The sequence below is a fragment of the Electrona antarctica genome (assembly GCF_951216825.1).
Source record: "Electrona antarctica genome assembly, contig: scaffold_51, whole genome shotgun sequence".
Lineage (NCBI taxonomy): Eukaryota > Metazoa > Chordata > Actinopteri > Myctophiformes > Myctophidae > Electrona > Electrona antarctica.
In genome coordinates, this window is record NW_027637067.1 from 684,525 (window position 1) to 711,979 (window position 27,455).

At 45.1% G+C, this 27,455-nt stretch overlaps 1 protein-coding gene across 1 annotated transcript in view; it reads right to left on the bottom strand.

Annotated features, from left to right (window-relative positions):
• Nucleotides 1–209: 209 nt before the first annotated feature.
• The window catches only part of LOC306919191 (14-3-3 protein epsilon), a 34,866-nt gene continuing 7,620 nt past the window's right edge, over nt 210–27,455 (bottom strand). Inside the window, exons 3-6 of the mRNA XM_079532014.1 lie at nt 18,827–18,933; nt 15,981–16,187; nt 6,468–6,604; nt 210–2,314 (exon numbers count right to left, since the gene is read on the bottom strand). Coding sequence (XP_079388140.1) covers nt 2,256–2,314; nt 6,468–6,604; nt 15,981–16,187; nt 18,827–18,933 — 510 coding nt within the window. The 3' untranslated portion in view covers nt 210–2,255. The remainder of the gene's footprint in view (nt 2,315–6,467; nt 6,605–15,980; nt 16,188–18,826; nt 18,934–27,455) is intronic.

Sequence of the window (27,455 nt, forward strand, 5' to 3'; positions counted from 1 at the left end):
ATGAGTATAAACTATAGTTATAGATGTTAAACGATGAGTATAAACTATAGTTATAGATGTTAAACTATGAGTATAAACTATAGTTATAGATGTTAAACTATGAGTATAAACTAGTTATAGATGTTAAACGATGAGTATAAACTATAGTTATAGATATCTACAACAATGCTGTTTAAAGGCAGAGCTACAATGAAGAGACGAGACGCAAGAGCTTTTGTTTTAATGTTTAATTTAGATTGTTTTTAATGTTAATTCATGCTGTGTTTCACCTGTCTGTCTGTCTGTGGCATCACTCACATATCCAGTAGTTTAGACACAATGAAACAAAGAGAAACAAATAGAAATAAAGTTAGTTATGAGGGAAAAGCAGCAGAAATATATTTGTCAACTCATGCAAGCAACTGAAACCAGATAAATTAGATTTACTGAAACCAGATGAATTCATATATAGATTTACTGAAACCAGATGAATTTATATATAGATTTACTGAAACCAGATGAATTTATATATAGATTTACTGAAACCAGATGAATTTATATATAGATTTACTGAAACCAGATGAATTTATATATAGATTTACTGAAACCAGATGAATTTATATATAGATTTACTGAAGCCAGATTAATTTATATATAGATTTACTGAAACCAGATGAATTCATATATAGATTTACTGAAACCAGATGAATTTATATATAGATTTACTGGGAAACCAGATATATTTATATATAGATTTACTGGGAAACCAGATATATTTATATATAGATTTGATTATCTTTTCCTAAGGCCAATTTTTGTTGCGTTTTGCCTTTTAACGTTTCCCTCCTATTTGGACGATTCAGAAGGTCTATTTCTAGGAGGAGGAGATTGGGGGTGTGAGAGAAACCCCAAAAAGAGCAGACCAAGTACGGCGTCCGCAACTCAGCGTGAACGGAAGGTGGAAGTCCCAAATTACGTTTTGTTTTTTCTTCAGTGGTTTAAAAAATAAAAAATACAACACCAGCCTTCATTCAGCATGTTATGTTGCACAGTCTCATATATATATATATATATATATATATATATATATATATATATATATTACTGTTGTGTTGCACACAAGAGTCTTACAGTATTTCAGCACAAAGGTTTACAGTCCAGAGACAAACAACAAAAACAAAAAACAAGATGAAAAGTTTAGCAAAACCTCTTCGCCCGTTACTACGTGGGGATATATTATATATATATATATATATATATATATATATATATACACTACTACATGGATATCACCAAAACTTTGCCAACTTTCCTCCGAAAAACTAAAATTAACAAAAAGGGCACTTTTTTTTTGTTTTTCGATTTGTCACCCCCCCCCACCCCCCAACCCCCCCGTCCCGGCATTGCGACATTTCATTTGAACTAAACACAGAGACCCTTAACTGTTAGGCTCCCTAACCGAACCCAACCCTTTAGAGTTAAGATTAAACCCCAACCGTTAGGGAACCCAGCCGTTTAGGGTCAGGTCTTAACCCTAACCGGGTTAGGGTTAAGACCCCATTCTGGGCAGGAACCCCTTTTGGTGTTTTAAGCCGCGCTATGAGCTTGTAGATCTGCTATTTTTCAACAGCTAAAGTATGACATAATGCTTAAAACACCAAAAGGGGTTCCTGCCCAGAATGGGGTCAGGTTTTAACCCTAAAGGTTAGGTTTTAACCAACCGTAACCCATTTGAACTAAACGCAGAGATAAAACCGCTCCCATAAACTAACACCAACATATCAGTAATAAAAGTTAATTTTCTGTTTTTTAATTACATTAAGAAAAAGAAATTCTCAAAATACACCAACCATCCAGATGGATCAATACATCCAGCAACCGATAAAAATATTGAGGAAAACAAAAAAAACAAACAAAAAAGCAAAACAAAAACCCTGATACAGTAATGACAACAAACAGGTTTTTGAGAAGCACGCCTCGTGTGGGTGTGTGTGTGTGCGCGCGCGCGGGTGTGTGCACAGAGACATGGACTTGGCTCCTTTCCAAGGACTCAATTAAGTGGTATTTATTTATTTATTTAATTTAAATGAATTAAAGGGATAAAAAAAATAATAAAAAAAACCTAAAAGAAATTTTAAAAAAAAATGACTTGATAAACCTCCGTAGTCGACCCCGATTGGTCTACGGAGTCTGCTGAGGAGGTGGGAGGAGTCACGGGGAGGTAGGTGGGAGGAGCTTGTCGTCATGACGACGAGGAGGGGGCGGGGCATTGAGTCTCACTGGTTCTCATCCTCCACGTCTTGCAGAGCCTCTTTGTTCTGTTGCTGTTCTTCTCCTGCAGGGGGCGACATTTCACCTTTTATTATTATTATATAACACCCTGTTATTACTGTTACTACATGTTGCTGTTCTTCTCCTGCAGGGGGCGACATTTCACCTTTTATTATTATTATTATATAACACCCTGTTATTACATGTTGCTGTTATTCTCCTGCAGGAGGCGACATTTCACCTTTTATTATTATTATATAACACCCTGTTATTACTGTTACTACATGTTGCTGTTCTTCTCCTGCAGGGGGCGACATTTCACCTTTTATTATTATTTTAACACCCTGTAAATACTACTACTGTTACTACATGTTCTGTTCCTGTTTTTCTCCCGCAGGGGGCGACATTTCACCATTTATTGTTATTGCGACTGCAGGTCGCACTTACTATGCAAACGTGCAGGAAGCCTGCAACGCTGAAGCCTGTCACACACACACACACACACACACACACACACACACACACACACACACACACACACACACACACACACACACACACACACACACACACACACACACACACACACACACACACACACACACACACACACACACACACACACCACTATAAATGCGCCATGTCTCTGTCTGCGTACATGTGTGTACGGTTGTAATGCACGTAACTCGAGAACCATTCGCTCCACCGACTTCACATTCGACACACACGTTCCACACCCCCACAGGGAGTGCAGTGCCTGGTATCGAGTCGGTCGGACCCACGGTTCTCCAGAACCACCACAAAAGGCTCTGGTCAGGCTCTGCCAGTGGGCCTAATGAGGCCAACTCCTTGCACCTGGGTCAGGCTCTGCCAGTGGGCCTAATGAGGCCAACTCCTTTCACCTGGTCAGGCTCTGCCAGTGGGCCTAATGAGGCCAACTCCTTACACCTGGTCAGGCTCTGCCAGTGGGCCTAATGAGGCAACTCCTTTCACCTGGTCAGGCTCTGCCAGTGGGCCTAATGAGGCCAACTCCTTTCACCTGGTCAGGCTCTGCCAGTGGGCCTAATGAGGCCAACTCCTTTCACCTGGTCAGGCTCTGCCAGTGGGCCTAATGAGGCCAACTCCTTTCACCTGTGCAATTTCAAGGATCTGCCTCAGCCAATTGAGGCTCAACCAATCAGGCTCTGCCAGTTTGCAGTCTTCACACACACAGGCACACACACAGATCTCCATGTGGGACACCGGCTGACAGTTAAAACGGGTGCTATGACAACGTATATCATTAGGTTCCCAAGTTGCATCTTTCCCAAGTAAGCCGGTGGCCGACTGCGATTAGCATTTACCTCTAGCAGTCTGCAGATGTCATGTTGTTATTAGCATCAGCATTTACCTCTAGCAGCCAGCAGACCGCCATGTTATTAGCATTTACCTCTAGCAGCCTGCAGTCCACCATGTTGTTATTAGCATTAGCATTTACGTCTGGCAGCATGCAGACCGCCATGTTATTAGCATTAACATTTACCTCTAGCAGCCTGCAGACCGCCATGTTATTAGCATTAGCATTTACCTCTAGCAGCCTGCAGACCGCCATGTTATTAGCATTAACATTTACCTCTAGCAGCCTGCAGTCCACCATGTTGTAATTAGCATTAGCATTTACCTCTGCAGGCTGCTATGACAACGTATATCATTAGGTTCCCAAGTTGCATCTTTCCCAAGTAAGCCGGTGGCCGACTGCGATTAGCATTTACCTCTAGCAGTCTGCAGATGTCATGTTGTTATTAGCATTAGCATTTACCTCTAGCAGCCAGCAGACCGCCATGTTATTAGCATTTACCTCTAGCAGCCTGCAGTCCACCATGTTGTTATTAGCATTAGCATTTACGTCTGGCAGCATGCAGACCGCCATGTTATTAGCATTAACATTTACCTCTAGCAGCCTGCAGACCGCCATGTTATTAGCATTAGCATTTACCTCTAGCAGCCTGCAGACCGCCATGTTATTAGCATTAACATTTACCTCTAGCAGCCTGCAGTCCACCATGTTGTTATTAGCATTAGCATTTACCTCTAGCAGCCTGCAGACCGCCATGTTATTAGCATTAACATTTACCTCTAGCAGCCTGCAGACCGCCATGTTATTAGCATTAGCATTTACCTCTAGCAGCCTGCAGACCGCCATGTTATTAGCATTAGCATTTACCTTTAGCAGCCTGCAGTCCACCATGTTGTTATTAGCATTAGCATTTACCTCTAGCAGCCTGCAGACCGCCATGTTATTAGCATTAACATTTACCTCTAGCAGCCTGCAGACCGCCATGTTATTAGCATTAGCATTTACCTCTAGCAGCCTGCAGACCGCCATGTTATTAGCATTAGCATTTACCTCTAGCAGCCTGCAGACCGCCATGTTATTAGCATTAGCATTTACCTCTAGCAGCCAGCAGACCGCCATGTTATTATCATTAGCATTTACCTCTAGCAGCCTGCAGTCCGCCATGTTATTAGCATTAGCATTTACCTCTAGCAGCCTGCAGTCCGCCATGTTATTAGCATTAGCATTTACCTCTAGCAGCCTGCAGACCGCCATGTTATTAGCATTAGCATTTACCTCTAGCAGCCTGCAGACCGCCATGTTATTAGCATTAGCATTTACCTCTAGCAGCCTGCAGTCCGCCATGTTATTAGCATTAGCATTTACCTCTAGCAGCCTGCAGACCGCCATGTTATTAGCATTAGCATTTACCTCTAGCAGCCTGCAGACCGCCATGTTATTAGCATTAGCATTTACCTCTAGCAGCTTGCAGGTCATGTTATTACCATTAGCATTTACCTCTAGAAGCCTGCAGACCACCATGTTGTTATTAGCATTAGCATTTACCTCTAGCAGCCTGCAGTCCGCCATGTTATTAGCATTAGCATTTACCTCTAGCAGCCTGCAGTCCGCCATGTTGTTATTAGCATTAGCATTTACCTCTAGCAGCATGCAGACCGCCATGTTATTAGCATTAGCATTTACCTCTAGCAGCCTGCAGACCGCCATGTTGTTATTAGCATTAGCATTTACCTCTAGCAGCCTGCAGACCGCCATGTTATTAGCATTAGCATTTACCTCTAGCAGCCTGCAGACCGCCATGTTATTAGCATTAGCATTTACCTCTAGCAGCCAGCAGACCGCCATGTTATTAGCATTAGCATTTACCTCTAGCAGCCTGCAGTCCGCCATGTTATTAGCATTAGCATTTACCTCTAGCAGCCTGCAGTCCGCCATGTTGTTATTAGCATTAGCATTTACCTCTAGCAGCCTGCAGACCGCCATGTTATTAGCATTAGCATTTACCTCTAGCAGCCTGCAGACCGCCATGTTATTAGCATTAGCATTTACCTCTAGCAGCCTGCAGACCGCCATGTTATTAGCATTAGCATTTACCTCTAGCAGCTTGCAGAGGTCATGTTATTACCATTAGCATTTACCTCTAGAAGCCTGCAGACCACCATGTTGTTATTAGCATTAGCATTTACCTCTAGCAGCCTGCAGACCGCCATGTTATTAGCATTAGCATTTACCTCTAGCAGCCTGCAGACCACCATGTTGTTATTAGCATTAGCACAGGCCGTTTACCTCTAGCAGCCTGCAGACGTCATGTTATTAGCATTAGCACAGGCCGTTTACCTCTAGCAGCCTGCAGACCGCCATTGTAACGATTGGCTATTATTAGCATTAGCGCATCGGGAGCGATGCGAGACAAAGTCACAAATGACATCCGAACATCGGATGAATCAAGATATCATAGATATAGATATAGTAGATACTAACGGTCTCCTTGCATGTTACTGGTCCATAGTGTCAGGTTATCATAGATATAGATATAGTAGATACTAACCGTCTCCCTGCATGTCACTGGTCCATAGTGTCAGGTTATCATAGATCTAGATATAGTAGATACTAACCGTCTCCCTGCATGTCACTGGTCCATAGTGTCAGGTTATCATAGATCTAGATATAGTAGATACTAACCGTCTCCCTGCATGTCACTGGTCTAGTGTCAGGTTATCATAGATCTAGATATTGTAGATACTAACCGTCTCCCTGCATGTCACTGGTCCATAGTGTCAGGTTATCATAGATCTAGATATTGTAGATACTAACCGTCTCCCTGCATGTCACTGGTCCATAGTGTCAGGTTATCATAGATCTAGATATAGTAGATACTAACCGTCTCCCTGCATGTCGGACGTCCATAGCGTGAGGTTATCTCGTAACAACTGCATGATGAGCGTTGAGTCCTTGTAACTTTCTTCACTTAGCGTGTCCAGTTCTGCGATGGCGTCATCAAACGCTGCCTTGGCCAACCTGTCCACCAGGGGGAGACAGACACATTCTGTTAATAAACCAACCTGTCCACCAGGGGGAAACATAAACACATTCTGTTAATAAACCAACCTGTTCACCAGGGTGAAACATAAACACATTCTGTTAATAAACCAACCTGTCCACCATGGGGAGACAAAAACACATTATGTTAACACATTAATTGCCCAAGACGTCTGTGGACGTCTTTGGTATTACCGCACGGGCAGAGCCGTTTTTTTTTTTTTAATACGTGGTTCCAAAGTTTGTGTTTTCGCCATTGAGAATGCATTTGGCGTTTAAATTAAATAACTCAGAAACTATAAAACATTTCAAAGTAAAAAGTTCCAGCATGTGTCTCCACAGTCAGCTGAATTATAAAAAATGTGAATGGATTTTCTAGGTGAAAGTGATTTTTGGGCAGTTTTGCGTGGGCTCTCATAAACCAACCTATCCACCAGGGGGAGACATAAACACATTATGTTTAGACCTGGCCAGATTGTCTTCTAAATCCTGACAGTATTCTGAAAAACCTATGTTTCTATGTCAGTAGGACCGCCAAGAATATATGTAATTGGCCTCTGACCCCCATCTGAAAATATGTTGTTCCAGGGACCCCCCCCAGAAGCAAAGATTTGAGTCAAAAAGGTTCGCTCTGAAAGAATATATATTCAATGATTTGCACCACATTTTCACGATTTTTCAAAAATAGCAGACATACAAGCTCGTAGACATACAAGCTCGCTATGAGCTTGTAGATCTGCTATTTTTCAATAGCTAAAGTATAACATAATGCTTAAAACACCAAAATGGGTTCCCGCCCAAAATGGGTTAATAAAACCTGCCTTGGCCAACCTGTCCACCAGGGGGAGACAGAAACACGTTCTGTTAATAAACGCTGCCTTGTACACAGGGCTCCAGCGTGCGACCTATTAGGTCGCATATGCGACTTACTTTATTAAGGGTGATATTTAAAATTGAATGAGGTCGCACAGGTGCGACTTGCTGGAAGGATGAGTGGAGGAAACATCCCGCAGTGCTTGCCCGTTCCATTGATTGAAAACATTGGACGTTCGCCTAACGCCCAGTGTTCAAAGAACGATCGTTCACGAAAACCCACAAATAAGCCCTTCAGACTTGGATGGTCAGAGCGGCGCGATTACATACAAAGTCAATTCAAAGACGACGGGCGCGGCGCGACCTGCCGCGGTACAAACTGGACGAACCGAGGCGAATATATATTCAGGTCTGAACGCAGCTTATCCGACACAAATTAACTAATCTTTCTCAGCTGTACAATTTCACTGGAGCGCGCAGCGCGCATATCTAACTGCATGATGATCAGTCATAATCTACACAGACAGCCGACTCCCGACCCAAACACTGAGTGAAACTTAGTAAACGTGTTGTTTGATTAAACATGTGCCACGAAAAATAGCTTCCAAAGCTTGTTATGTTTGCATCGAGGAGGTAGCCTATGTGTCCATACCATACGTCCATACATGCTGATCGGCCAACAAAATACATTAATCTCCCTCCCAGTGAGTGAAGAGCACTGATGCCTGATTTATTCTTCGTGTTCCGTGCTGAAAATAGCTGATCTACAAGCTCACAACGCGTCGCGGACGCAGCGCGTTGTGAGCTTGTAGATCAGCTATTTTCAGCATGCGGAGATATGCAGGCTCTGAGAGCATTCCGAAACTTTTGCCTTCACAATAAAAGCATGCAGCTTTCACAAGTTGGCCAATAAAGACAAGGAAAAGGATTAAGAATTTGGTGGCATTTCACATTGCAAAAGATTTTTTCCAAAATGTAGAAATATTATAATAAGGAATTAATTTGGATAATGGTAATGGAGATATTGTACAAATTGTCACTTTATTAATCCAAAAGGTTTGGACTGCATTTAATTTTCAACACAAAATCTTAAACTGACTTTCTGTGTGTGGAATATAAATATTGCCTTTATTGACTGAGTGACTTTGTGGTGGGTTGAAACCATCTACAGTGTTTTGAAGTATAACCAGGTAGGTTGCTGTTTTTTACACAGTGACCTTTGTAGGGGGTTTTATGATTCAAACCTTTAATGGTGGAAACCACTACATAAATAAATGGCGCCCGATGTGGGGGCATGATAAGATCATGTATTAATACTACGCTATACAAAGAAAAATATGGTGCTACCTAATTTGTGGTGGCGCTACCAAATGAAAAGGTAGGTGGCACCAGTGCTACCTGTGAAAAAGTTAGTCTGGAGCCCTGCTTGTACAAGGTGCACCGTTAGTCTGGAGCCCTGCTTGTACAAGGTGCACCAGGCGCCATCTAAAGTTAGTCTGGAGCCCTGCTTGTACAAGGTGCACCAGGCGCCATCTAAAGTTAGTCTGGAGCCCTGCTTGTACAAGGTGCACCAGGCGCCATCTAAAGTTAGTCTGGAGCCCTGCTTGTACAAGGTGCACCAGGCGCCATCTAAAGTTAGTCTGGAGCCCTGCTTGTACAAGGTGCACCAGGCGCCATCTAAAGTTAGTCTGGAGCCCTGCTTGTACAAGGTGCACCAGGCGCCATCTAAAGTTAGTCTGGAGCCCTGCTTGTACAAGGTGCACCAGGCGCCATCTAAAGTTAGTCTGGAGCCCTGCTTGTACAAGGTGCACCAGGCGCCATCTAAAGTTAGTCTGGAGCCCTGCTTGTACAAGGTGCACCAGGCGCCATCTGGAGCCCTGCTTGTACAAGGTGCACCAGGCGCCATCTGGAGCCCTGCTTGTACAAGGTGCACCAGTCTGGAGCCCTGCTTGTACAAGGTGCACCAGGTGCCTGTACAAGGTGCACCAGGTGCTTGTACAAGGTGCACCAGGCGCCATCTTGGAGCCCTGCTTGTACAAGGTGCACCAGGCGCCATCTTGGATGTAGCTGAAGTAGCAACATGTTGCCAAAACACCCGCGAGGCGATCGACAACGGGAAATATGATTAATTCTAACGCGACTAGTGACGGGACCGCAATGGGCCGTCTGACACACAATGGGCCGTCTGACACACAATGGGCCGTCTGACACACAATCTGTGACTAGTGACGGGACCGCAATGGGCCGCCTGACACACAATCTGTGACACGACTAGTGACGGGACCGCAATGGGCCGGAGAGGAGAGGAGAGGTCTGACACACAATGGGCCGTCTGACACACAATCTGTGACTAGTGACGGGACCGCAATGGGCCGTCTGACACACAATGGGCCGCCTGACACACAATCTGTGACTAGTGACGGGACCGCAATGGGTTGTCTGACACACAATCTGTGACACGACTAGTGACGGGACCGCAATGGGCCGGAGAGGAGAGGAGAGGGGAGGGCCGTCTGACACACAATGGGCCGTCTGACACACAATCTGTGACTAGTGACAGGACCGCAATGGGCCGCCTGACACACAATGGGCCGTCTGACACACAATGGGCCGTCTGACACACAATCTGTGACTAGTGACAGGACCGCAATGGGCCGGAGAGGAGAGGAGAGGAGAGGGGAGGGCCGTCTGACACACAATGGGCCGTCTTACACACAATCTGTGACTAGTGACAGGACCGCAATGGGCCGCCTGACACACAATGGGCCGTCTGACACACAATGGGCCGTCTGACACACAATGGGCCGTCTGACACACAATCTGTGGGTTAGGGTTAGGGTTAACCCTAACCCTAACCCAATGGGCCGTCTGACACACAATGGGCCGTCTGACACAATCTGTGACTAGTGACGGGACCGCAATGGGCCGTCTGACACACAATGGGCCGTCTGACACACAATGGGCCGTCTGACACACAATCTGTGGGTTAGGGTTAGGGTTAACCCTAACCCTAACCCAATGGGCCGTCTGACACACAATGGGCCGCCTGACACACAATCTGTGACAACACTTCAAACCAGACACAGGGTTTGTGCTCCCCTTCCCCTTAAGATAAGTTAACCCATTCTGACCTGAGATCAGATTCTAAAAATGTCTTCTACATCCTGACAGTTTTCTGAAAAAGCTATGTTTCTATGTCAGTCGTTCTTCGATTTTTCAAAAATAGCAGACCTACAAGCTTCAATAGCTAAAGCATAACATAATGCTAACACCAAAAGAGGTTCCCGCCCAAAATGGGTTCAGCAACAGAGCTGCGGGATCAGCTGGGAATGACATGAAGTGATTGAAGGTGTGGATTATCGTGAGATTTTACAACGGTAACCAGCCAATCAGAATCAAGTATTGGGACTAACTGTGTACTGTTATAGAGTAAAGGCAGAGCCATCCAATAGAAGAGTTGCGATATTGAAAAACCGCCTGGTCACGTTCATGTACTCACTCTAAAGTCCATAGACTCCAATGCATGCTGTAAACTTCACTCTAAAGTCCATAGACTCCAATGCATGCTGTAAACTTCACCCTAAAGTCCATAGACTCCAATGCATTCAGTAAACTTCACCCTAAAGTCCATAGACTCCAATGCATGCTGTAAACTTCACTCTAAAGTCCATAGACTCCAATGCATTCAGTAAACTTCACCCTAAAGTCCATAGACTCCAATGCATTCAGTAAACTTCACTCTAAAGTCCATAGACTCCAATGCATTCAGTAAACTTCACTCTAAAGTCCATAGAATCCAATGCATTCAGTAAACTTCACTTTAAAGTCCATAGACTCAAATGCATTCAGTAAACTTCACCCTAAAGTCCATAGACTCCAATGCATTCAGTAAACTTCACCCTAAAGTCCATAGACTCCAATGCATGCTGTAAACTTCACTCTAAAGTCCATAGACTCCAATGCATGCTGTAAACTTCACTCTAAAGTCCATAGACTCCAATGCATGCTGTAAACTTCACTCTAAAGTCCATAGACTCCAATGCATGCTGTAAACTTCACTCTAAAGTCCATAGACTCCAATGCATGCTGTAAACTTCACTCTAAAGTCCATAGACTCCAATGCATGCTGTAAACTTCACCCTAAAGTCCATAGACTCCAATGCATTCAGTAAACTTCACCCTAAAGTCCATAGACTCCAATGCATTCAGTAAACTTCACCCTAAAGTCCATAGACTCCAATGCATTCAGTAAACTTCACTCTAAAGTCCATAGACTCCAATGCATTCAGTAAACTTCACTCTAAAGTCCATAGAATCCAATGCATTCAGTAAACTTCACTTTAAAGTCCATAGACTCAAATGCATTCAGTAAACTTCACCCTAAAGTCCATAGACTCCAATGCATTCAGTAAACTTCACCCTAAAGTCCATAGACTCCAATGCATTCAGTAAACTTCACTCTAAAGTCCATAGACTCCAATGCATTCTGTAAACTTCACCCTAAAGTCCATAGACTCCAATGCATTCAGTACACTTCACTCTAAAGTCCATAGACTCCAATGCATTCTGTAAACTTCCCCCTAAAGTCCATATAATCCAATGCATTCTGTACACTTCACTCTAAAGTCCATAGACTCCAATGCATTCAGTAAACTTCACTCTAAAGTCCATAGACTCCAATGCATTCTGTAAACTTCACTCTAAAGTCCATAGACTCCAATGCATTCGTTAAACCTCACTCTAAAGTCCATAGACTCCAATGCATTCAGTAAACTTCACCCTAAAGTCCATAGACTTCAATGCACAGTAAACTTCACTCTAAAGTCCATAGACTCCAATGCATTATGTAAACCTCACTCTAAAGTCCATAGACTCCAATTCATTCTGTAAACTTCACTCTAAAGTCCATAGACTCCAATGCATTATGTAAACTTCACTCCAAAGTCCATAGACTCAAATGCACAGTAAACTTCACTCTAAAGTCCATAGACTCCAATGCATTATGTAAACCTCACTCTAAAGTCCATAGACTCCAATGCATTATGTAAACCTCACTCTAAAGTCCATAGACTCCAATGCATTATGTAAACCTCACTCTAAAGTCCATAGACTCCAATGCATTATGTAAACCTCACTCTAAAGTCCATAGACTCCAATGTATTCAGTAAACTTCACCCTAAAGTCCATAGACTCCAATGCATTATGTAAACCTCACTCTAAAGTCCATAGACTCCAATCAGTGTTAATTTTCAGCATATTTTGATTTAGTCTTAGTCTTTTGAATAACTCACATTTAGTCTTTAGTCCCATTTAGTCTTCTGAAATTATTTTTTGTTAGTCTAGTCTTAGTCGACGAAATATCAAAATAATTTAGTCTTTTAGTCTTAGTTTTTCTTTTTTCGTCTTAGTCTTTTACTAGGGGGGGGGGGGGCACTGTCTGGGGAGGCACTGGGGGGCACTGTCTAGGGAGGCACTGGGGGAGCAATGGGGGGCACTTGGGGGAGGCACTGGGGGGCACTTGGGGGACACTGGGGGGCACTTGGGGGACACTGGGGGGCACTTGGGGGAGGCACTGGGGGGACACTGTCTAGGGAGGCACTGGGGGACACTGGGGGGCACTGTCTAGGGAGGCACTGGGGGGGCACTGTCTAGGGAGGCACTGGGGGGGCACTGTCTAGGGAGGCACTGGGGGACACTGGGGGGCACTGTCTAGGGAGGCACTGGGGGGGCACTGTCTAGGGAGGCACTGGGGGGGCACTGTCTAGGGAGGCACTGGGGGGGCACTGTCTAGGGAGGCACGGGGGGGGACACTGGGGGGCACTGTCTAGGGAGGCACTGGGGGGGCACTGTCTAGGGAGGCACTGGGGGGGCACTGTCTAGGGAGGCACTGGGGGGGCACTGTCTAGGGAGGCACTGCCTAGGGAGGCACTGGGGGGGACACTGGGGGGCACTGTCTAGGGAGGCACTGGGGGGGCACTGTCTAGGGAGGCACTGCCTAGGGAGGCACTGGGGGGGACACTGGGGGGCACTGTCTAGGGAGGCACTGGGGGGGCACTGGGGGGGCACTGTCTAGGGAGGCACTGGGGGGCACTGTCTAGGGAGGCACTGGGGGGCACTGTCTAGGGAGGCACTGGGGGGCACTGTCTAGGGAGGCACTGGGGGGGGGGACACTGGGGGGCCTCTATGTAGTCTATATAGAAGAGCCTCTATGTAGTCTATGTAGAAGAGCCTCTATGTAGTAGAGCCTCTATGTAGTCTATGTAGTAGAGCCTCTATGTAGTCTATATAGAAGAGCCTCTATGTAGTCTATATAGAAGAGCCTCTATGTAGTAGAGCCTCTATGTAGTCTATGTAGAAGAGCCTCTATGTAGTCTATATAGAAGAGCCTCTATGTAGTAAAGCCTCTATGTAGTCTATGTAGAAGAGCCTCTATGTAGAAGAGCCTCTATGTAGTAGAGCCTCTATGTAGTCTATGTAGAAGAGCCTCTATGTAGAAGAGCCTCTATGTAGTCTATGTAGAAGAGCCTCTATGTAGTCTATATAGAAGAGCCTCTATATAGAAGAGCCTCTATGTAGAAGAGCCTCTATGTAGTCTATATAGAAGAGCCTCTATGTAGTCTATGTAGAAGAGCCTCTATGTAGTCTATGTAGAAGAGCCTCTATGTAGTCTATGTAGAAGAGCCTCTATGTAGTCTATATAGAAGAGCCTCTATGTAGTATATGTAGAAGAGCCTCTATGTAGTCTATGTAGAAGAGCCTCTATGTAGTCTATGTAGAAGAGCCTCTATGTAGTCTATGTAGAAGAGCCTCTATGTAGTCTATATAGAAGAGCCTCTATGTAGTCTATGTAGAAGAGCCTCTATGTAGTCTATGTAGAAGAGCCTCTATGTAGTCTATGTAGAAGAGCCTCTATGTAGTCTATGTAGAAGAGCCTCTATGTAGTCTATGTAGAAGAGCCTCTATGTAGTCTATATAGAAGAGCCTCTATGTAGTCTATGTAGAAGAGCCTCTATGTAGTCTATGTAGAAGAGCCTCTATGTAGTCTATGTAGAAGAGCCTCTATGTAGTCTATATAGAAGAGCCTCTATGTAGTCTATATAGAAGAGCCTCTTCTACATAGACTACCTATGGGTAGTGTAGTGTAGTTCATACCTAGCCTGGCTAATAAGCCAGACCGAATCAGCCGTTGGCAAAAGAAAATTGCCTGCCGGCAGATTACGCTCAATTGTATGCCCATTTCCTACACCAGAGAACTGGTGTGGCCAATCGGGACACGGTATGCAATATGGGCGGGCTTTGGTACAGTGACGTTCAATGCTTGAAACCTTTGACTGACAGTAGCTCTGACCAATTGCGAGAGAGAGAAAATGTTTGAACCCGCCCCCCGGGAAACAAGATCCATACACAGCATCTCCAGACTCAAATACCACACGACAGTTTGATTGGAGTCTGGCTTATTAGCCAGGCTAGTTTATACCTGCATGCTCCATCAGGAGAGTGGTGCGTTATGGGTAGTGTAGTGTAGTGTAGGGGTGAGTGGTGTGTTATGGGTAGTGTAGTGTAGTTCATACCTGCATGCTCCATCAGGTGAGTGGTGCGTTATGGGTAGTGTAGTGTAGGGGTGAGTGGTGCGTTATGGGTAGTGTAGTGTAGAGGTGAGTGGTGTGTTATGGGTAGTGTAGTGTAGTTCATACCTGCATGCTCCATCAGGTGAGTGGTGCGTTATGGGTAGTGTAGTGTAGAGGTGAGTGGTGCGTTATGGGTAGTGTAGTGTAGTTCATACCTGCATGCTCCATCAGGAGAGTGGTGCGTTATGGGTAGTGTAGTGTAGTGTAGGGGTGAGTGGTGTGTTATGGGTAGTGTAGTGTAGTTCATACCTGCATGCTCCATCAGGAGAGTGGTGCGTTATGGGTAGTGTAGTGTAGTGTAGGGGTGAGTGGTGTGTTATGGGTAGTGTAGTGTAGTTCATACCGGCATGCTCCATCAGGTGAGTGGTGCGTTATGGGTAGTGTAGTGTAGAGGTGAGTGGTGCGTTATGGGTAGTGTAGTGTAGTGTAGGGGTGAGTGGTGTGTTATGGGTAGTGTAGTGTAGTTCATACCTGCATGCTCCATCAGGTGAGTGGTGCGTTATGGGTAGTGTAGTGTAGGGGTGAGTGGTGCCTTATGGGTAGTGTAGTGTAGAGGTGAGTGGTGTGTTATGGGTAGTGTAGGGGTGAGTGGTGTGTTATGGGTAGTGTAGTGTAGAGGTGAGTGGTGTGTTATGGGTAGTGTAGTGTAGAGGTGAGTGGTGTGTTATGGGTAGTGTAGTGTAGAGGTGAGTGGTGTGTTATGGGTAGTGTAGTGTAGAGGTGAGTGGTGTGTTATGGGTAGTGTAGGGGTGAGTGGTGTGTTATGGGTAGTGTAGTGTAGAGGTGAGTGGTGTGTTATGGGTAGTGTAGTGTAGAGGTGAGAGGTGTGTTATGGGTAGTGTAGGGGTGAGTGGTGTGTTATGGGTAGTGTAGTGTAGAGGTGAGAGGTGCGTTATGGGTAGTGTAGTCCATACCTGCACGCTCTATCCGGGGAGTTGAGTATTTCGTAGTAGAACACAGAGAAGTTGAGCGCCAGGCCGAGGCGGATGGGGTGAGTCGGAGGGAGTTCGATCATAGCGATGTCGCTCGCTGCCTTATACGCAACCAGACTGTTCTCTGCCGCTTCCTTCCTGTCGTTACCCGTCGCGAACTCTGCTAGGTACCGGTGGTAGTCCCCCTTCCTGGAGAGAGAGACATTCACTTTACATTAGAGAGAGAGAGAGAGAGAGAGAGAGAGAGAGAGAGAGAGAGAGAGAGAGAGAGAGAGAGAGAGAGAGAGAGAGATTCACTTTACATTACAGAGAGAGAGAGAACTCTGCTAGGTACTGATGGTAGTCCCCCTTCCTGGAGAGAGAGACATTCACTTTACATTAGAGAGAGAGAGACAGACATTCACTTTACATTACCGAGAGAGAGACATTCACTTTACATTACAGAGAGAGAGACATTCACTTTACATTACAGAGAGAGAGAGAGAGAGAGAGAGAGAGAGAGACATTCACTTTACATTACCGAGCGAGAGAGAGAGAGAGAGAGAGAGAGAGACAGACATTCACTTTACATTACCGAGAGAGAGAGAGAGAGAGAGAGAGAGAGAGAGAGATAGACATTCACTTTACATTACAGAGAGAGAGAGAGAGAGAGAGAGAGAGAGACAGACATTCACTTTACATTACCGAGAGAGAGAGACATTCACTTTACATTACAGAGAGAGAGAGAGAGAGAGAGAGAGAGAGAGAGAGACATTCACTTTACATTACAGAGAGAGAGAACTCTGCTAGGTACCGATGATAGTCCTCCTTCCTGGAGAGAGAGAGTGTTGCACACAGAACAGAAGACATGTAGTTGACTGAGGCTATACTGCTGCTTATTATCACAACATAGTTATATCATGAAGACATGTAGTTGACTGAGGCTATACTGCTGCTTATTATCACAACATAGAGTTATATCATGAAGACATACACTAACACAAGCCCTACAGAAATCCCTGGATGGGTGCTACACCAGAATGTTACGTCTGGTACTTAACACCAACAGGGACGAGCACATCACCAACAAGCGGCTGTACGAGGCATTACCAAGTGTAACAGAGAAGATAGCAGTAAGGAGGATGAGACTAGCTGGCCACTGCCACCGACACCAAGAACTCCCGGCCAAAAAGCTTGTACTGTGGGAACCGACACACGGGCATCGATCGAGAGGACGTCCCACACCTACCTACGTGGACGTACTAAAGAAAGATACTGGCGCGGAAAGCACAAAGGAGCTGGCCAGATGTATGGAGAACCGAGATGACTGGAAACGGCGATGGAAGGCTCGTCTGAGGCCGACGTAGAGAGACATGTAGTTGACTGAGGCTATACTGCTGCTTATTATCACAACATAGTTATATCATGAAGACATGTAGTTGACTGAGGCTATACTGCTGCTTATTATCACAACATAGTTATATCATGAAGACATGTAGTTGACTGAGGCTATACTGCTGCTTATTATCACAACATAGTTATATCATGAAGACATGTAGTTGACTGAGGCTATACTGCTGCTTATTATCACAACATAGAGTTATATCATGAAGACATGTAGTTGACTGAGGCTATACTGCTGCTTATTATCACAACATAGAGTTATATCATGATTTCGACCTGAATGGCATATTGGCATAATATATCAACAAGGAGAGGATGATAAAAAAAAAGATTAGCCATCAGGCTCATCTTTTTAACTTTATTTACACTTAGACAGAGTGACGCATTAGGCCAACATTACCTGGGTTAGCTTTACAGCTTGTGTTGAATGTTGGCATTATAATCCCTTGGTGTTTCATCAGCGGGTTAACCCTAACCCTAACCCTATATATTACAGTACAGGCTGGTTAGGGTTAGGGTTAGCTAACCCTAACCCATTATAATCCCTTGGTGTTTCATCAGCGGGTTAACCCTAACCCTAACCCATTATAATCCCTTGGTGTTTCATCAGCGGGTTAACCCTAACCCTAACCCTAACCCTAACCCTAACCCTATATGTTACAGTACAGGCTGCAGCCTGGTGATAAAACTCCACACGTGAAATGCTACGATAAGGAAGCAAGGATTGGGCCGTGATGTCACTGCTATGCAACAAGGAAGTAGCACACTAAGCACAGCAGCAGAAACAGAACGCCATTATGAAGGAATCGGCAGTGATGTGACATCACTGACCATTCCTTGGGCATGTGATTTAACTTGTCTCCGCTGTTGAGAAAAACCCCAGCTCAGCTGCTGTTTATAACATCATGCAGTGCGGGTCCGCTGATTAAAAAAGGTCACCCACCCGCGTTGCGTTGCGTTCCGCCCGTACCCGTTAATTTATAAAGGTATATTGTCCCGCCGCCCGTTCCCACCCGTCAAACTCGGGTACCCATGGGGTATCCGCGGGTATCCGACCCGTTGCAGGACTCTGCAGCAATGGGAAGTTCATTCCATAGTTTAGATTAGGAGTGAGTCTGTAGTTCTGACTGCAATGGGAAGTTCATAGTTTAGATTGGGAGTGAGTCTGTAGTTCTGACTGCAATGGGAAGTTCATTCCATAGTTTTGGAGCCAGAAGGGAGAAGAGTCTGGGACGTGTGGAGCGTTGTCCAGGGTGTTTTAGAGAAGGGAGAAGAGTCTGGGACGTGTGGAGCGTTGTCCAGGGTGTTTTAGAGAAGGGAGAAGAGTCTGGGACGTGTGGAGCGTTGTCCAGGGTGTTTTAGAGAAGGGAGAACAGTCTGGGACGCGTGGAGCGTTGTCCAGGGTGTTTTAGAGAAGTGTGTAGGGGTTATGGTTAAGGACTTACATTTTGTAGTAGAAGACCTTGCTCTCTCCCGTGTCGGCAGCAGGGATGAGGTGTTTGTCCAGAACATCCAGAATGTCACAACAGATCGACTTCAGCTCATTTTCAACCTGATGAAAAACAACACATTAGTCATTATACCTTCTATTAATGATTAAAAAACAACACATAGCCAAAGTGGCCCTAACCCTAACCCATGACACAAACATAAAGATTTCATTTATATTTCATTTCTTTGACTTCAGCTCATTTTCAACCTGACCAATGAAATGAAACGCCAGATGAAGCTCAGCGTTGGTTCATACAGAGATAGTCTGAACGCCTGAGCTGGAATCAGTCAGAGCAGGCTGTCTGCGTGCAGTCAGAGCAGGCTGTCTGCGTGCAGTCAGAGCAGGCTGTCTGCGTGCAGTCAGAGCAGGCTGTCTGCGTGCAGTCAGAGCAGGCTGTCTGCGTGCAGTCAGAGCAGGCGGTCTGCGTGCAGTCAGAGCAGGCTGTCTGCGTGCAGTCAGAGCAGGCTGTCTGCGTGCAGTCAGAGCAGGCTGTCTGCGTGCAGTCAGAGCAGGCTGTCTGCGTGCAGTCAGAGCAGGCGGTCTGCGTGCAGTCAGAGCAGGCTGTCTGCGTGCAGTCAGAGCAGGCTGTCTGCGTGCAGTCAGAGCGGGCTGTCTGCGTGCAGTCAGAGCAGGCTGTCTGCGTGCAGTCAGAGCGGGCTGTCTGCGTGCAGTCAGAGCAGGCTGTCTGCGTGCAGTCAGAGCGGGCTGTCTGCGTGCAGTCAGAGTAGGGCTGCACGATTAATCGAATTTTAATCGAAATCGCGATTTTTGGATTTGGACGATGTCAAAAAAAGAAAATCGTTTTTCCCTTTAACTAGGGCATTTACGGTAAATCTCTCTCTGCTCGCCTGCAGGCTGCCGGGCTACCGTAGTTACCTCCTCCTCCCACTGCCGCGCAGAGAGAAAAGCTGAAAGCAGCGTTAGCATGTCTGCCACGGGGAGCGATAGGAACGAGGATTTAGTTGCTAAAATAGGCAAGACAATGTCTGTCGTCTGGAAACTACTCGTTGTAAACGTTGTAAAAAGGGGATGCACACGCGCTTTGCACACGCAGCTGTACTTGTATTTGTTTTCCGGGTGCTGGAGCAGGTTGGTTGGGACGCTCGTGTTGTTTCCGTCTCTCACAGGCACCGACTTTTTACGGGGACAGGTTTTAGTTCCGACATAGTGGAGGGTCGGTCCCTGTGGGAGACGGCAACACGAGTGGCTTGTTCCAGTGCCTGGAGAATGGACATTTTGCATCGAGGAGCCAATAGCCATGTGTGTCTGACTCTGTTGAGTGTTGACTGTGTACGTCGCCTCGGCTAAAAACAAAGAGGAAGAGCTGATCTGCAAGCTCACGACGTGTCGCCTCCGCAACACGCTGTGAGCTAGTAGATCGGCTATTTTCAGCACGCGTAAAAATGGAGGATGAGACGTTCAGAAACGTTTGCCTTCAGTTCACAGTACAAGTACAAGCATCAGCTGTCACAAGTTGAAAAGAGATGTGGCATCATTATTTTTCACATGGCCCATATGACGAGACAGAATTAGGGCTACAGATTCAGATGAGACAGAATCACAATGGAAAGCGATTAGGGCTACAGATTCAGATGAGACAGAATCTAAATGGAAAGCGATTAGGGCTACAGATTCAGATGAGACAGAATCTAAATGGAAAGCGATTAGGGCTACAGATTCAGATGAGACAGAATCTAAATGGAAAGCGATTAGGGCTACAGATTCAGATGAGACAGAATCTAAATGGAAAGCATTAGGGCTACAGATTCAGATGAGACAGAATCTAAATGGAAAGCATTAGGGCTACAGATTCAGATGAGACAGAATCTAAATGGAAAGCGATTAGGGCTACAGATTCAGATGAGACAGAATCTAAATGGAAAGCGATTAGGGCTACAGATTCAGATGAGACAGAATCCAAATGGAAAGCGATTAGGGCTACAGATTCAGATGAGACAGAATCCAAATGGAAAGCGATTAGGGCTACAGATTCAGATGAGACAGAATCTAAATGGAAAGCGATTAGGGCTACAGATTCAGATGAGACAGAATCTAAATGGAAAGCGATTAGGGCTACAGATTCAGATGAGACAGAATCTAAATGGAAAGCATTAGGGCTACAGATTCAGATGAGACAGAATCTAAATGGAAAGCATTAGGGCTACAGATTCAGATGAGACAGAATCTAAATGGTAAAGCATTAGGCCTACAGATTCAGATGAGACAGAATCCAAATGGAAAGCGATTAGGGCTACAGATTCAGATGAGACAGAATCTAAATGGAAAGCATTAGGGCTACAGATTCAGATGAGACAGAATCTAAATGGAAAGCATTAGGCCTACAGATTCAGATGAGTCAGAATCTAAATGGAAAGCATTAGGGCTACAGATTCAGATGAGACAGAATCTAAATGGAAAGCATTAGGGCTACAGATTCAGATGAGACAGAATCTAAATGGAAAGCATTAGGGCTACAGATTCAGATGAGACAGAATCTAAATGGAAAGCATTAGGGCTACAGATTCAGTGGCATTTCACATTGCAAAAGGGTGCAGGAAGAGCGGGCACCTAAACATTAAATTGGCTATTTTTTTAAGAATTAATTTGGACACATTGTAAACGTTTTCACTTGTTTAATCCCAAAGGGGATTTATCTTTCTTTGTTTAAAAGGATCCCTGGCCAGACAAATATGCCTTAAAACACTATACTTGCCCTCTATAACTAAAAATAAAAACACCTTAAATATTTGTATTTCTTTCATAAAATAAAGTTGGGTAGTGTTTATCTTTCACTCAATAGGAACAGCTCCTGTCGCAAGTTGAGGATGTCATATGACATGTCCAGTCCATGTGTGGTCCAGCCCCAGGGAATGTATGGACTAGTGCACATGCTAATAAAAAGTATGTAAATATTGCTTTGATGCTCATATTATTCTTAGGAAGTATTAAGTTGTTTTTATTAGCATATGCATTCTATAGGGCTGGACCACACATCGAAAAGTAAGCCTGGGATCGAGGCTAACCACACATGGACATATATCAACCTGCGATGGGAGCAGTCCCTATTGATTGAAAGATTCTCTATTTATGAAAGAAATAAAATATTGATGTTTTTATTTATTTTTATTCATAGAGGGCAAGTGTAATGTTTTAAGGCATATTTGTCTTGTAGCCAGGGATCCTTTTAAGGTTTGGACTTTATTCCAATAGGAAAACATTTTTTCGAAACCGAAATCGAGGTTTCAGAGCCAAAAAATCGAGCAGGCTGTCTGCGTGCAGTCAGAGCAGGCTGTCTGCGTGCAGTCAGAGGATGTAGTGGCTGTCTGCGTGCAGTCAAAGCATGTAGTGGCTGTCTGCGTGCAGTCAGAGCATGTAGTGGCTGTCAGTGTTGATTTCGTCGACTAAAACTAAGACGAAAAATGTTGGTCGACTACCTTTTTTCACAGACGTGTTTTCTAATACCGAGCAGGTTAAAATCAAAAGCCTAGTAAGGCCTAGTGACTCCGAGGCTTAGAACTCTATTAGTGATGGGAGATTAATCGGCAAACACATCGGTATCGGATGATTTTAGTTGTTTTTAGATTAATCGGCATCTGTTCGATTAATCAATCAGACCGATTAATCGGTCTGATTGAGCCCAAAGTAACAGTATGAACAGATCTACAAGCTCACAATATTAAATATAAAAGGTATTTAAGTTAAATCTGACTTGCCTAAGCCTGCAGTGCAGATCGGCACATCCGTTAACTCTATGGACCGACCGTGTCACTGGGACATAGTTTACCTAACTGGGGACTGGGACATAGTTTACCTAACTGGGGACTGGGACATAGTTTACCTAACTGGGGACTGGGACATAGTTTACCTGACTGGGGACTGGGACATAGTTTACCTGACTGGGGACTGGGACATAGTTTACCTGACTGGGGACTGGGACATCGTTTACCTGACTGGGGACTGGGACATAGTTTACCTGACTGGGGACTGGGACATAGTTTACCTGACTGGGGACTGGGACATAGTTTACCTAACTGGGGACTGGGACATAGTTTACCTGACTGGGGACTGGGACATAGTTTACCGGACTGGGACATAGTTTACCTGACTGGGGACTGGGACATAGTTTACCTGACTGGGGACTGGGACATAGTTTACCTGACTGGGACATAGTTTACCGGACTGGGACATAGTTTACCGGACTGGGACATAGTTTACCGGACTGGGACATAGTTTACCGGACTGGGACATAGTTTACCTAACTGGGGACTGGGACATAGTTTACCTAACTGGGGACTGGGACATCGTTTACCGGACTGGGACATAGTTTACCTGACTGGGACATAGTTTACCGGACTGGGACATAGTTTACCGGACTGGGACATAGTTTACCGGACTGGGACATAGTTTACCTAACTGGGACATAGTTTACCTAACTGGGGACTGGGACATAGTTTACCTAACTGGGGACTGGGACATAGTTTACCTAACTGGGGACTGGGACATAGTTTACCTGACTGGGGACTGGGACATAGTTTACCGGACTGGGACATAGTTTACCGGACTGGGACATAGTTTACCGGACTGGGACATAGTTTACCTAACTGGGGACTGGGACATAGTTTACCTAACTGGGGACTGGGACATAGTTTACCTAACTGGGGACTGGGACATAGTTTACCTAACTGGGGACTGGGACATAGTTTACCTAACTGGGGACTGGGACATAGTTTACCTAACTGGGGACTGGGACATAGTTTACCTAACTGGGGACTGGGACATAGTTTACCTGACTGGGACATAGTTTACCTAACTGGGGACTGGGACATAGTTTACCGGACTGGGGACTGGGACATAGTTTACCTAACAGGCAGGTAGAGAGGGACTGGGACATAGTTTACCTAACTGGGACTGGGACATAGTTTACCTGACTGGCAGGTAGAGAGGGACTAGTTTACCTGACTGGGGACTGGGACATAGTTTACCTGACTGGCAGGTAGAGAGGGACTAGTTTACCTGACTGGAGTCTGACAGGCAGGTAGAGAGGGTCTAGTTTACCTGACTGGAGTCTGACAGGCAGGTAGAGAGGGACTAGTTTACCTGACTGGAGTCTGACAGGCAGGTAGAGAGGGACTAGTTTACCTAACTGGGACATAGTTTACCTGACCGGAGTCTGACGCGTGATTATGAATCCCACCAACGTTCTAGGGTAGACCCGCCTCCCCATGTGTCTGATTGGCTCCCGGGAAGGCATCGTTTTACTGAGGTTAGGCCGTTCGGGTTAGGTTTAGGGGGGTGCATACTTAGTTTAGACTAGTCATTGGTTAGACATGGGTTAAGGTTAGGTTTAGGTGTGCTGCCCCGTGGAAGGTTAGTTTAGGGTGAGGGTTTGAGATAGGTTGTAGTTGTAGGAGTAATGACTGGTCGCAAAAACGAGAACTGTCAATCAGTTAGGTAAACTGTCAGTTTACCTAACTGGGACATAGTTTACCTGACAGGAGTCTGACAGGCAGGTAGAGAGGGACTAGTTTACCTAACTGGGACATAGTTTACCTGACAGGAGTCTGACAGGCAGGTAGAGAGGGAATAGTTTACCTAACTGGGACATAGTTTACCTGACAGGAGTCTGACAGGCAGGTAGAGAGGGAATAGTTTACCTAACTGGGACATAGTTTACCTGACAGGAGTCTGACAGGCAGGTAGAGAGGGACTAGTTTACCTAACTGGGACATAGTTTACCTGACAGGAGTCTGACAGGCAGGTAGAGAGGGAATAGTTTACCTAACTGGGACATAGTTTACCTGACAGGAGTCTGACAGGCAGGTAGAGAGGGACTAGTTTACCTAACTGGGACATAGTTTACCTGACAGGAGTCTGACAGGCAGGTAGAGAGGGAATAGTTTACCTAACTGGGACATAGTTTACCTGACAGGAGTCTGACAGGCAGGTAGAGAGGGACTAGTTTACCTAACTGGGACATAGTTTACCTGACAGGAGTCTGACAGGCAGGTAGAGAGGGAATAGGTTACCTAACTGGGACATAGTTTACCTGACAGGAGTCTGACAGGCAGGTAGATTGTGACTAGTTTACCTAACTGGGACATAGTTTACCTGACAGGAGTCTGACAGGCAGGTAGAGAGGGAATAGTTTACCTAACTGGGACATAGTTTCCCTGACAGGAGTCTGACAGGCAGGTAGAGAGGGAATAGTTTACCTAACTGGGACATAGTTTACCTGACAGGAGTCTGACAGGCAGGTAGAGAGGGAATAGTTTACCTAACTGGGACATAGTTTACCTGACAGGAGTCTGACAGGCAGGTAGAGAGGGAATAGTTTACCTAACTAGCAGGTAGAGAGGGTCTGGTTTCTGGTTGAAGGACTTCAGTGTTCTGTACCATACACTTGTATGTATATAAGTATTGTGTATGTATGTGTAGTAGTGTATGTATATAAGTATTGTGTATGTATGTGTAGTAGTGTATGTATAAGTACAGAGGTGTTCTGTAGTACAGAACAAAGAATGTTTGCTTTCGCCATCTTTGTTGAAGAAGAGTCTGGGCAATTATGTTTTAGTCCTACTAGAATTACTAAACGTTTCTACAAGATTTAGTCTGGCTTAATCTAGTCACGTCATGAGGTTACTGGAGGTCAAATGCTTAATTACCTTTGATGGGATTAAGCATGTTTACCTTTAGTGTCAAACCCATTACTGCCAACATCAGACCATCAGCAGTTTACCTCATTACACCATTACTGTCAACATCAGACCATCAGCAGTTTACCTCATTACACCATTACTGTCAACATCAGACCATCAGCAGTTTACCTCCTTACCCCATTACTGTCAACATCAGACCATCAGCAGTTTACCTCATTACACCATTACTGTCAACATCAGACCATCAGCAGTTTACCTCATTACACCATTACTGTCAACATCAGACCATCAGCAGTTTACCTCCTTACCCCATTACTGTCAATATCAGACCATCAGCAGTTTACCTCATTACACCATTACTGTCAACATCAGACCATCAGCAGTTTACCTCATTACACCCATTGTTGTCAAACCCATTAGTTTAATCTAAATGATCATTATCATTATCTGTATAGAGCGTTGCAGTCCCGCCCCCTTTCATGACGGCGCCAGTCCCGCCCCCTTTCATGACGATGCCAGTCCCAGTCCCAGGAAATAATTCCCAATGCATTTCTCCTCATATACATTTCAAAGGGTATTTATTTAAAGACCTTTTAAGCGTCGTACAAAGCCAACTCGAGTCGTGACAAATCATGACAATAAACACAATGTTTTGGGCCGAACAAATAATTACAAAGAAGAAAAACAAAAAAAGTGTTGTAACCTGCCGTTTTTTTTTCTTCTTTCTAATTATTTGTTCGGCCAAAATTTTTTTGTTTGTTGTCATGATTTGTCACGTTACAAGAGTTTTCTTTGTCCGCGGCGTAAACGTCTTTAAATAAATACTTTTTGAAAAGTCTATGAGGAAAACGAACAGGGAATTATTTTCCGGGTCTCTCGAGGGGGCGGGGCTTCGACGTGGAAATGTGGCGTTTAACTTTACAATCCTCTGCTTTCTGTAAATCTTCGTTCTCCCTCTGTCCTAAACCACAAGGCTTAGGGTCAGTTAACTAGTGATGGTGCATGGGTAATGTAGTCCTACCGTCTGTCTGTAGTAGTGGTGCATGGGTAATGTAGTCCTACCGTCTGTCTGTAGTAGTGGTGCATGGGTAATGTAGTCCTACCATCTGTCTGTAGTAGTGGTGCATGGGTAATGTAGTCCTACCGTCTGTCTGTAGTAGTGGTGCATGGGTAATGTAGTCCTACCGTCTGTCTGTAGTAGTGGTGCATGGGTAATGTAGTCCTACCGTCTGTCTGTAGTAGAGGTGCATGGGTAATGTAGTCCTACCGTCTGTCTGTAGTAGTGGTGCATGGGTAATGTAGTCCTACCGTCTGTCTGTAGTAGTGGTGCATGGGTAATGTAGTCCTACCGTCTGTCTGTAGTAGTGGTGCATGGGTAATGTAGTCCTACCGTCTGTCTGTAGTAGTGGTGCATGGGTAATGTAGTCCTACCGTCTGTCTGTAGTAGTGGTGCATGGGTAATGTAGTCCTACCGTCTGTCTGTAGTAGGGCTGACCCGAAAAAAATCGACGTTCGTTCGATAAGCACGGGAGTCGATCTACATTTTGTAGACCAACTCCCGTGTGCACTAAGAGTTCAGTGCACTAAGAGTTCAGTGCACTAAGAGTTCAGTGCACTAAGAGTTCAGTGCACTAAGAGTTCAGTGCACTAAGAGTTCAGTGCACTAAGAGTTCAGTGCACTAAGAGTTCAGTGCACTAAGAGTTCAGTGCACTAAGAGTTCAGTGCACTATCGAGACTCTTCGATTAAGAGTGTCGAAGCGTCGGCGATCGATGTGTTCTTTTGTCGAAGCGTCGATCTCCAAAAACGTTATCGAAGGTCAGCCCTAGTCTGTAGTCCCTGATCATCTTCAGCTTGTCCTCTCCTCCCTGTGTGTGTGTGTGTGTTTGTGTGTGTGGTGTAGTAGTGCATGGTGGGTAGTGTAGTC